Here is an 11,306-nt window from a genome sequence, read left to right on the forward strand (position 1 = left end):
CAGAAGCAGCTTTCAGTTGAGAAGGGCACAAGAATCCTTTGTCATGGACAGTGAGTATTTGAGGATCCAGTATCCACTTTATTTATGAATGTCTGACATCTCTTCCTGGGATGTCACATATTCCCTCCCTGGAACTGGAACCATAGAGACCCAGACAGGCAATGTTCAGCTGTCACTCACTGAATACTTGTGTGTGGATGGGGCCCAGCATATTCTCTGTGACCCTATTTCCTTACCAGATCCACTGGCCTTGTCTTTTGTGAACTTAAACTTTTTGAGCCCCTCTGTACTCTGTGAGACAACTCTGACCCCCTCCCTCACAGAATTCTTTAAAATCTCCTTATGGAGGGTCATCAGACTTGCTCCTGTCTTTTTTTTTTTTTTTTGACATAACTATTTTGACTGAAATGCCTTCCATAGGGTTTTGGAGTGAAATATATCCAGTGGGATGATTTTAGATGGCACATGAGGAACATTTACATTTTCAGTTATGTAACTATTGTAATGCACATTGAGAAAACTATAAACAGCACATCAAGCCCACAACGTCATGGGTATTATTGCTTAGAATGGCTTAAATCCATTTATTTAAGTCAAAAAGTGAGTCATTTTAAAGAACAATCCTAAGAGATAGTACAGATGTCTATGGTTATGGGGAAAGAATTTCAAAAGTGATGTGCAAATGGTGGTGGTGGTGGGGCTGTCATATTTCCATCGGAGATAGGACAGTAGATTTTCCCTGTACCATGGTAGGAGAAAGTGAGAGAGAAGAGAGGCTGAAGGCAGCCAGACCAGAGGCCTCCTCCTGCTAGGCCCAAGGCATGAAGGTGCGTGGCACTGTCTGGCTCAGGCTGGAGAAGGGGACTGAAAGCTCTGAGATGCTTAGATGATCCTTCATCTTCCTCCTTCTTTTAAAATTTTTTAAAAATCCATTTTATTCAAAGATAAAAAGAAAGAAAGAAGCAGCAAAGAAGAAGAAAGGAGGAGGAAGAGGAGGAAAAGGAGAAGGAGAAGGAAAAAGAGAAGGAGAAGGCAAAAAACTACAACAAAATTTCAAAGCACATCAGTCAAGGGGCAACAATGGTTCTTACACTGCGCATTGTCATCCCCAAATCATTCACCAGAGCACAAGACATCTGCCTTCAATTGTTTAAATAGTAGCAGTACGAATCTTTCTCTTCAGCAAACTCAGAGAAATCAGGAATATAACTATTTTATGTATATACACATATTTTTTAATTTAAGCTTGTCACAATAATGAAACAATAAGATGTTTACACGTGTGTGTTTTATTTATTTCACTAATGAGTATGGTCTCAAGGTGCATCCATTTACCTATAAAAGTGTCTAGTTTATCATTTTTATGGCTGAGTAATACTCCACTGTATACAAATACCACATCTTTTTTTAATCTGTTCCTCAGTAGATGGGAATTTAGGTTGTTTCCAAGATCTGGCTATTATAAACTGTGCTGCTATAAACATGGGTGCACATATATCACTGTAGTATGATGTTTTTAATTCTTTTGGGAAGACACTCAGAAAAGGAATGGCTGGGTCAAATGGAACATCCAATCCTAGTTTCTTGAGGAATCTCCACACTGATTTCCACAGTGTTTGCATCAGTTTGCATTCCCACCAACAGTGGAGAAGGACTCCTTTCCCCCCACCAACTCTTCCAGCATTTGTTATTGGTTGATTTCTTGATACTAGACATTCTTTCCAGGGTGAGGTAGACTCTCAGTGTTATTTTAATTTGCATCTCTTGAATGACCAATGCTGTTGAACATTTTTTTCATATATTTATTTGCTGTTTGTGTTTCTTCATCTGAGAAGTGTGTATTCATTCAAGATGCCCATTTTTGGATTGGGTATTTAAATCTTGGAGAACTGATTTTTTGAATTCTTTGTTCTTGATAGTAATCATTTGTCTGAGAAATAGCTGGAAAACATGTTGTGGGCTGTCTCTTCACTCTGTTGGTGGTTTCTCTTGCTCTGCAAAAGCTTTTCAGTAGGGTAAGATCCCAGTTGTTGGTTCTTTGTGATAGTTCCTGTGCAATCCGGGTTTTGTTCATAAAGTCTTTGCCTACACCAATGTCTCCAAGGGTTTTACCTAGTCTATCTTCCAGCAAATTTAATGTTTCTGTTTTAATATTAAGAGCTTTCATTCATTCTGACTTTAGCTTAGTACATGGTGAAACTTAGACATGGGTCCAGTTTTAATCTTCAGTATGTGTAGAGCCAGTTTTTCCAGCACCATTTATTAAAGAGGGCATCTTTCTTATGTGTTTGGCATCTTTGTCAAAGATAAGATGGCTTAGTATGTCTGCAGTTGTTTCTGCATCTTCTAATTTATCCCATTGATTTTTGTGTCTGTTTTATTTTCTACTACCACTGTGTTTTTGTCACAGTAGTTTTATAGTATAATTTCAAGTCAGGAAAGGCTGTTTTGCCTTTGTTACCCAGGATTGACTTTGGTATTCTAGGTGTTTTCTGGTTCCAGATGAATTTTAGGGTTGTTTTCTCTAATTCTGTAAGATGTACTATTAGAATTTTGATTGTGATTGCATTGAATCTGTGTAACAGTTTTGGAAATATGACCATTTCACTATATTGGTTCTTCCTACTCAAGAGCATGGGTTGTCTCTCCATTTTTAAATATCCTGTTTAATCTCATTTTTTGGAGAGCTATATTTTTTAATATAGAGGTCTTTTACTTCCTTTGTTAGATTGATTCCTAGATATTTCATTATTTTGGATGCTATTGTAAAAGGTATTGTTTCCTTGATTTCACTCTTTCAATGAGTTTGTTATTTATGTACAAGAAGGCTATTGATTTCTGAGTGTTGACTTTGTAAGCAGCTACATTACTGAATTTGTTTATTAAATCTAGAAGTCTTTTGGTGGGACTTTTGGAGTCTTCCAGGTAGAGTATTATGTCATCTGCAAATAATGATAATTTAACTTCTTCCTTTCCTATTTATTCCTTTTATTTCTTTCTCTTGTCTAATTGCTCCAGCTAAAGTTTCCAGGACTGTGTTGAATAACAGTGTGAGACAGTCCTTATCTTGTTTGTGATTTTAGAATAAAATCTTTCAGTTTTTGTCCATTTAGTATGATGTTGGCTGTTGGTTTGTCATAGATGGTATTTATCAGATTGATATAAAGACCATATATTCCAATTTTCAGTAGGGTTTTTATCATGAATAGATGCTGGACTTTGTCAAAAGCTTTTTCTCCATCTATTGCAATGATCGTATTTTTTGTTCTTGATTCTGTTAATGTGGTGTATTGCCTTTATGGATTTATGTATGTTGAACCATTCCTGATCCCTGGGATGAATCTCACTTGATCATGGTATACAATTTTTTTTGATGATTTGCTGCAGTACCAGTATCTTATTGAGCATTTTTGCATCACTGTTCACTAGGGAGATGGGCCTGTAATTCTTTTTCTTAATTGAGTCCTTCTCTTAGTTTTAAATCAGGTTAGTGCTTGCTTCTAGGAGTGAATTTGGGAACATTGCTGCCCTTTCAATTTCATTAAAAAATGTGAGAAGTAGTGGTGTTAGGTCTTCACTATATTTCTTATAGAATTCAGCAGTAAATCCATCAGGTCCTGGGATTTTCTTTGTTGTTAGGTTTTTAATTACATCTTTGATTTCATTTATTGATATTGGGTTATTTGGGATTTTAATATCTTCTTGATTCAGCTCTGGTGATTCAGATGTATCTAAGAATCTGTTCATTTCTTCTGTATTTTCCGTCTTATTAGAATACAACTTTTCAAAGTAGGTATAGATGATTTTCTGGATTTCTGCAGTGTCTGTTGTAATTTCATCCTTTTCATTCCTAATTGCATGGATTTGAGTATTCTTTCCTTTTTTTGATAAGGTTGGCTAAGAGTTGTCAATTTTATTTAATCTCTCAAAGAACCAACTCTTTAATTCATTAATTCTTTGTATTGATTTTTGTGATAGCTTGGACTCCAGAATAAAACCCAAGGAAGCAAGAAATTAAAATTTGGGGAGCAAAGGCTTTATTTTAGGCCAGGTCTTGGTGATGCAAACTCCTGGAGCCAATTTGGAGCCTGTGTGCCACAGAGACTGAAGAAAGGGCTTTTAAAAACGGGAGGGGGGGGGGACAAAGAAACCCGCAGAGCTGTTAAGCTGTTGACTCAAGTCTGAAAACTGTAAAGCTGCCCACTTAGTTATGATAATCTCCAGAGCCTTTGGTGCCTTTCAAGTTACTACCATTCTGTAGATAAACATTATCTCAGAATAGCACATCTGCAATAACATTCAGAGAAGAAAGTAGAAAGTTAATTATTTTGGGACAGCTTGTTAGCAATAACATGTGGAAATGGGGGGAGGCAGTTAATTATCTTGGGACAGCTCATTAGCATTAACATGTAAGAAGGGGTCGAAAGTTACAAGAAGCTGAAATTTAAGTTTTTACAAGGATTTTGAACTTAACCCTTTTGGCGCATTACAGAACAGAAATACAGCGAGATTACATTTTTTGGAAAGAGCAAGATCAGGTAAAGGTTGTGCTAACAAGCAAGTCTCCCTGCAAACAAGCAAGTTTAGATAAGAAGAAATCCTGTTTTCCTCAGCAGGGAATAGAGAAGTCTAGCAGTAATTAACAACCCCTGTTAGCTTATCTTAGCACCACATCTGTTATTTGTAGAGGGCAACAATGGTTAACATATCAATTAGGTAGGATTTTACAATTCTTTACAGAGGAGAGCATTGATTAATGTATCAATTAGGTCACCCAGAGGGAGAAGGAAAACATATATAAGATATGGCCATGTTACAGGTAATTTGCTATAATACAAATATAACAAAGCTATTTTTCTTAGAGTACAACAATTTTTAGGCTCCAGTGTGTTCATTTCTGCTTAGATCTTTATAATTTTCTCCCTTGTATGAGATTTTGGTTTAGCCTGTTCTTCTTTTTCCAGAAATTTGAGGTTAACATTAAGTTGATTATATGTGTTTGCTCTGTTTTTCTGACATGGGTATTTACTGCTATAAATTTTCTTAAGACTACTTTCATTGTGTCTCACAACTTCCAGTATCTTGTCTTGTTGTTATCATTCAACTGTAAAAACTGTTTAATTTCTTCTTTAATTTCATCTGTGACCCGCTGGTTTTTCAGTAGGATGCTACTTAATTTCCATGTGTTTATGAAGTTCTTGTGGTTTCCTTGGCATGGATTTCCAATTTCATTGCACTGTGGTCTGATAGTATACATGGGATAATTTCAATTCCTTTATATTTATGTAAGCATGTTCTATGAGCCAGTATATGATCTATTTTGGAGAATATCCCATGTGTAGCTCAGAAAAAATTGTATTCTGATGTTATAGAGTGGAACACTCTATAGACATTTGCTAAGTTCATTTGCTCAAAAGTTTTGTTTAGTTTTAATATTTCATTATTGATTTTTTGTCTAGTTGATTTGTCTTTTTGTAACAGTAGAGTATTGTGACATCCCAAGACAATTGTATTAGGGCTAATTTGATTTTTTATGTCCATTAGTAATTGTTTTATATAGTTGGGTGCACTGGTATTTGTTGCATATATATTTATGATTGTTATCTCTTCCTCTTGGATTGTTCCCTTTACAAGGATGTAGTGACCTTCTTTATCTGTCTTAATCAGTCTTGGCTTGAAATTCACTTTGACTGCAAATAGAGTCATTACCCCTGCTTTTTTTCTGGATTCCTATTGCATGGAGTATTGTTTTCCATCCTTTGACTTTCAGTCCATGAATTTCCTTTTGAATTAAATGTGTTTCTCTTATGCAGCATATTGTTGGATCATGCTTCTTGACCCATTCTGCCAGTCTATGTCTTTTGACTGGTAAATTAAGACCATTAACATTGATGGTTATAACTGAAATGTATTGACTTATCCTTGTTGTATTATTTTCCTGTTGTTGGTTCTCCTCCACCTTTTTTCCCCTTTCCTCTAATTGTTTGCCTTCCCTAGTAAATTCTTTCTGTTGGGGTTCATGGAGCTATAGTCCATATTATCTCTTTCTAGAATGTCCTTCAGAACATTTTGGGATGCTGGTTTGGTGGCCATAAATTTCTTCAGTTGTTCTTTGTCATGGAAATATCTTATTTCTCCATCAATTTTGAAAGATAATCTTGCAGTATATATCAGTCTGGGTTGAAAATTGTTTTCCTTAAAACTTGGAGTACTTCACTCCAACCTCTCCTTGACTTGAGAAGTCAGCTGTGATTCTGGATTTATAGGTGATTTTTTTCCCCCAGATTCTATTCTTGTGTTGAATTTCTAGAATCTTCACTATGATGTGCCTGGATATAGATTTTTTTTGATCATTGCTAGAGTTCTATAGAGTTCTCACTTATTTGTATTCCAAATTCTTTTTTCTCTACCAGGAAAGTTTTCTGTCATGATGGCTATGAACATGTTTTAATGTCATTTGTGGTATCTCCTGCTCATTCATTGACTCCAGTTATTCTTCTTTGTCTCATCTAGCAGTTGCTGTATTGATTTCTCATGGTCCCTTGCTAGTTTTGAGAAATCTTTCTTTTTCTGGCTGCTAACTGCAAGCCTTCTCAGATGTCTTCAACATCTGAGATTTTGTCCTTGCACTGGCCTATTTTAGGTACTTTTTACTTGTTGCTGAGACAAAATACCTGAAGCCCAAAGTTGGGAAAGGAAAGGTTTATTTCTTACAGTTTTTTGGAGGTTTCAGTCCACACTCAGTTGGCTCCAAGGCAGGCAGGCATGGCTGGGCTGCAGTTCATGGCGGCTGCAAACAGCAAGCTCAAACCAGCAAAGAGCAAGACACACCTTCTTCCTGCCATTACATCACATCCTGGCTCCACCCTATGTGGAGCCCAGATCCTGTATCCCAGCAAGCCAGCTGTTCTTTATGGCAGAGCAATAGATGACCTTAGCAGGCCTGCCCCAAGACCAGGCTCATTGGGCTCGCAGCAGTCCAAGCACTTTCCTCAGGTCTGCACCCAGCTAGCAGGTGCTGGAGGAAGCCAGCAGCAGTTCTGGTTCCAGGCTTATCCCGCCTGACTCCACAAAATGGCTCCCAGCCAATCGCTGTCTCCCATGGGAGGACTGAGTCCTCTGCACTCACTGCCAGCCAGAGCATCCTCCATGTCTGCTGCTCCCCTCCATGCTGCATCTCTCTGCAGAGGCCTCTGGGATGCAGCCACTACTGCATCCTACACAGTGACCATGTGTCTGTCCCCAGGTTCCAACAGCTCGTTTCGTGCAGTTAGTCTGGCTCTAGGCGAAGGCGCTGCCAGCTGCCACCTTCATCTTCATCGAAGTTTTTCTTTTTCTTCTCTCTGTGGGCTTCAGCTCACACTTCAGATTCTTCCTGGATCCAGGGGATCCACTCCCTTCCTTCTTGTCTTCCTCATGATGCTATGTTCCAGCATCTGCACAGTGACTCTCAGAGAGGCTGTTTTCTCTGCTGCTTACTGCTCTGCCATATTCCTGGACGTCTCGTCTTCCTCCTCTGTGAGCTGCAGGCGTTATAGCAACCAATGGAGGCAGAGCAGAGAAAAGGCTCTTCTAGGAGACCTGTCTGGTTGTTTTAAATCTTTCTCTCCATTTCTAAACTCTTCCTTGCCTCCTTTGCTTCCTTTATCATTTAGTGACCCCTGACCACTCCTACCCCAGAGAAGGTTTGTCTAGTTTTTCTGACTGAGTGGTGTGGTTGGTGGATATGACAGGTGTGGTGTTGGGAGGTCACTTTGCCCCAGTGAAGGGATGAATGTACAAATTCTATAAACTGGTATGTGCAGACAATATCAGTCCAGATATCAAATATGGGAAGATGGACTCCATCTTTTGATAGGAGGGTCAACTTCACATTGCAAAAGGGGAGAACCTTGGTATGGGTGTGAATCATGCAGAGGGGCTGTGCATTGTTGGAACAATTTACCTAATCTCCAAAATTCCTGCTGGCATACACTCTGCGTCTTAAAACCAAATTGCAAAACGCTCGGAAAAAGAAAGCATTGCTTTGAGAAGAAACACAGTTTAAAGGGGAAGGCAGTGGCCTGGGTTCAATCCTTATCCCTACCTTGTTCTAATTGTGTGTCTTCAGGTAAGTTGCTTTCCTCTCTAGGTCCCAGTTACCTGTTCTGAAACATGGGGACGCTAACAATGACACTGACTCTGTAGGATTATTGTTAGTATTGGGAAACATGTCTGAAGAAGAGTGTCCCATCCTCAGGTTCTGTCAGGAAGGCTTTCAAAGTCCACTGGGTTTTAGGCAACAGAACCTGGAACTTTGAACTCACCACTGGGACCACACTTTGCATTTCAATTTCTGCAGAGGGCATCAGATGCTGTCGCTCATTTGTAATTAAAACACAAGACCTTGTTTTTCCAAAGACAGTGCCAACTCTGGATTGATATGCTCTCTGCATACACACATGCACACCATCAAGGAAGTAGTTGAAACATTTAGATTTTCAGACAGATGTTTTGAACTACATGGCTCTCTCCTTCCTATCCTTGGCACAGGATTGCAGTTGCCTACTGATGCTGAACAGCTGCTTTGAATGGGGAGCAATGAACTTGGCTGCAGTTTTTGGAACAGGAGTTCAGTCCTACTGACACTAGAAAGAGAGCCTTGCTGGTAACAGTGCTGCATTTTTGTGATTTGTTCTTGAGGTCTCTCTTTAGAAAATGGCCTTTAACGATAGCCCTGCTCTGACATGACTCCCACGCAGTTAGCTGTGGCTGTTACAGAGTGCCTTTCACAGATACCTTGTTCTGCTAGATGGCCTAATTCCTAGCTGTCTTTTTGTGACCAGGCATCCCTGTCACTGGAAACCTGTTTATATTGCAGATGCCAGGCCTCTTGTCTGACTTAAGTTTGGCTAGCAACATGACCACCTCCTAGGAGAACCCTGATCAGGAGAGGAGTTAGGTTCAGGTGTGACAGCTAGGTGAGACAAACACATGAGGTAACAAGCACCACATAATTTAGAGATTCCAGGGGTCAAGGTCAGATGGAAAAGAGAGCTGTCTAGGATGTGAATGGGGGGCAAGAGAGAGAATGAGGGACCTGTGGGGTACAGGCGTTAGAGAGGGGGTCACCATGCACACTGTGCAGTACCTGTGGGATATGGAGGTCAGGGAGTGAGCTAGGGTTGTTATCTAACTGTCTCCTGGGGAGGTGATCAGTAGGAGGTGCAACATGTGTATGGCAGAGATCTGAGTGTGCACACGGAAACTGGAAGGAGCCAGAGAACTAGGAAGTGTGTCAAGGTGTCTAAGTCCTGCTTCTGGTAGGAGAAAGCCACAGCTGTGTTCAAAATGGGTGTGGTGGGAATGTAACGTAGGAAATCACAACCTGTGGGAAGACACTACGCTCTTCTTGCTGCTCTATAAAAATGCCAGTACCCAGTGGTTTCATCCAAAGGAGCATGAAAATGGATTAGAGCTTCTGGTGTTTTTGCTAGGATCCTAAAATCCACAGAAATGTGAGATTTTGTTCAGGCTTCTTCCTGTTCTCCAGCCCCTACCATCCAACCCCAATGTAATCATCATCGCCACTGAGTATCTTCATCGCCACCCCTGAGCTCTGAAGAATTTGGTATTCAGAAAGAGGAAGGGCATCAAACAGTACACGTTTTCCACTAATTTTAATAGGAAATATAGGGGCAGCAGTAATAATTCTGGAGCTAGACACTTATAGGTCAGTCTAAAAGTGTTTATTATCATGGGTGTTTTTATAAAATTCTCAAACAATCTACTTTTTTCTCTTCAGAGAGAGAGAGAGAGAAGAGAAGAGAAGAAAATGCTGAGACTTTGATCTTTAGCATCCAGCTAATTAAAGTTCTTTAAGGATAAGTGGATTTTGCAACCTGGGGGAAGACCGTGAAGCTGTTCAGTTTGCTCTGTTCCTTATATACTTTAATTTTGTAACTTGAACAATTATTTCTAAGATAACAATATGTAATCTATTAACTAGTGATTTCCTACCGTTTATTCTTTCTGAAATTCTGTATAACTTATACCCTTTTTCTGTTTTTCTTTTCTTTTTCTCCTTAAATAAAATTTAAAAAAAAAGCAGGGGTGAACAATATACAACGCTATAAACATGGACTTTTAAAACTTAAGATAATAAAATTTAAACATATAAAAGAGTGGAAAAAAATCAAAACTAAAAATTTCTTCCTTCAATTACCGGGGCCTACCCCCGGATACCACCATTGTTAATAGTTTTTGTCCAAAATTCTTCTAACACTGTCAGAAGTTGACGCAATGTGTTTGTACCTCTGTTTCTTCATTTATCTACTTGAAATGCAAACTTAATTTCCCTCTATTAAGAATGAAGCCTTTAGCTCTATTATACTATTTAGTGCTTTGTTGTTTATGTCGCCTAATTCTTTTAGTGACTACCCCCATTTGTGGAGACAATATCCGTAGATTACTCTTTTCATCCTGATCTTCCTTTCATCTTTTTTTCTTCTTCTCTCTGTCTTTTCTATAACCACCTTTCTCTCACCCTCTTCTCCTTTTTCATCTCTCTGCTTTTTGGCTGATGTAGTTACAATGTCATGGTTTAGGACAACTAAATTCTGTTCTTGTATTTATAACTAAGCTTTCCATCCTGTCTTTAGAGTAACTCTAAAAACCAAAAGCCTAATAATAGCATTTGCAATGATGTTATTATGTAGGTATTGGTCATTGTGGAGCCAACTGTGATTTAGGCCAAACAGCAGAAGTTATAATCCTTTAAAAATGTTTTAGGGTTAGAGATATGGTTCAGTGGTAGAATATTTTGTTGGATGCATGAGGCCCTGGATATAATCCCCAGAATTGCAAACAAACAAAAAAAACACACCCCCAAAAAGCCACAATATAACAAGACACAACAAAATGAAGGCAAAATAAAACTTTTGCTCATTGAAACAGAATTTTCCAATCATCTCAGCTAAATGTATTTGTTTTTTTCTCTTCTATAGATCATATCCAATGCTCAATCTTTGGTTACAAGATATATAATTTGTTTTATTTCATTTAATTTCACTTGCCTAACTGTTTTATCTAAGATATAGGCTGGGTATATCTTTATTTTCCTCTAATATTTGACTAATCTTTTCCAGGATATAAAATTCTAGGTAGAAAAAGATTTTTTAATTAAACTTTAAGGCTATTGCATGCTTATTTTCTAGAATTTAATGCTGTTTAAGAAAAGCTTGACTTTTGTTCCATTTTAGGAATGTGACTTTTTTAGTGGGAGTTTTTAGGGTTTTCTTTTTATTCACGGAGTCAGGGCACATTAT

General features: G+C 38.4%; 1 protein-coding gene across 1 annotated transcript in view; it reads left to right on the plus strand.

Moving 5' to 3' along the window:
* The window catches only part of U2surp (U2 snRNP associated SURP domain containing), an 80,232-nt gene extending 70,192 nt beyond the window's left edge, over window positions 1-10,040 (plus strand). Inside the window, exon 28 of the mRNA XM_063249131.1 lies at window positions 9,785-10,040. Coding sequence (XP_063105201.1) covers window positions 9,785-9,821 — 37 coding nt within the window. The 3' untranslated portion in view covers window positions 9,822-10,040. The remainder of the gene's footprint in view (window positions 1-9,784) is intronic.
* The last annotated feature ends 1,266 nt before the right edge of the window (window positions 10,041-11,306 follow it).

The sequence above is a fragment of the Cavia porcellus genome, unplaced genomic scaffold, assembly GCF_034190915.1.
Source record: "Cavia porcellus strain 051 isolate PalLab524CR breed Dunkin Hartley unplaced genomic scaffold, mCavPor4.1 scaffold_5, whole genome shotgun sequence".
NCBI classification, from domain to species: Eukaryota; Metazoa; Chordata; class Mammalia; order Rodentia; family Caviidae; genus Cavia; species Cavia porcellus.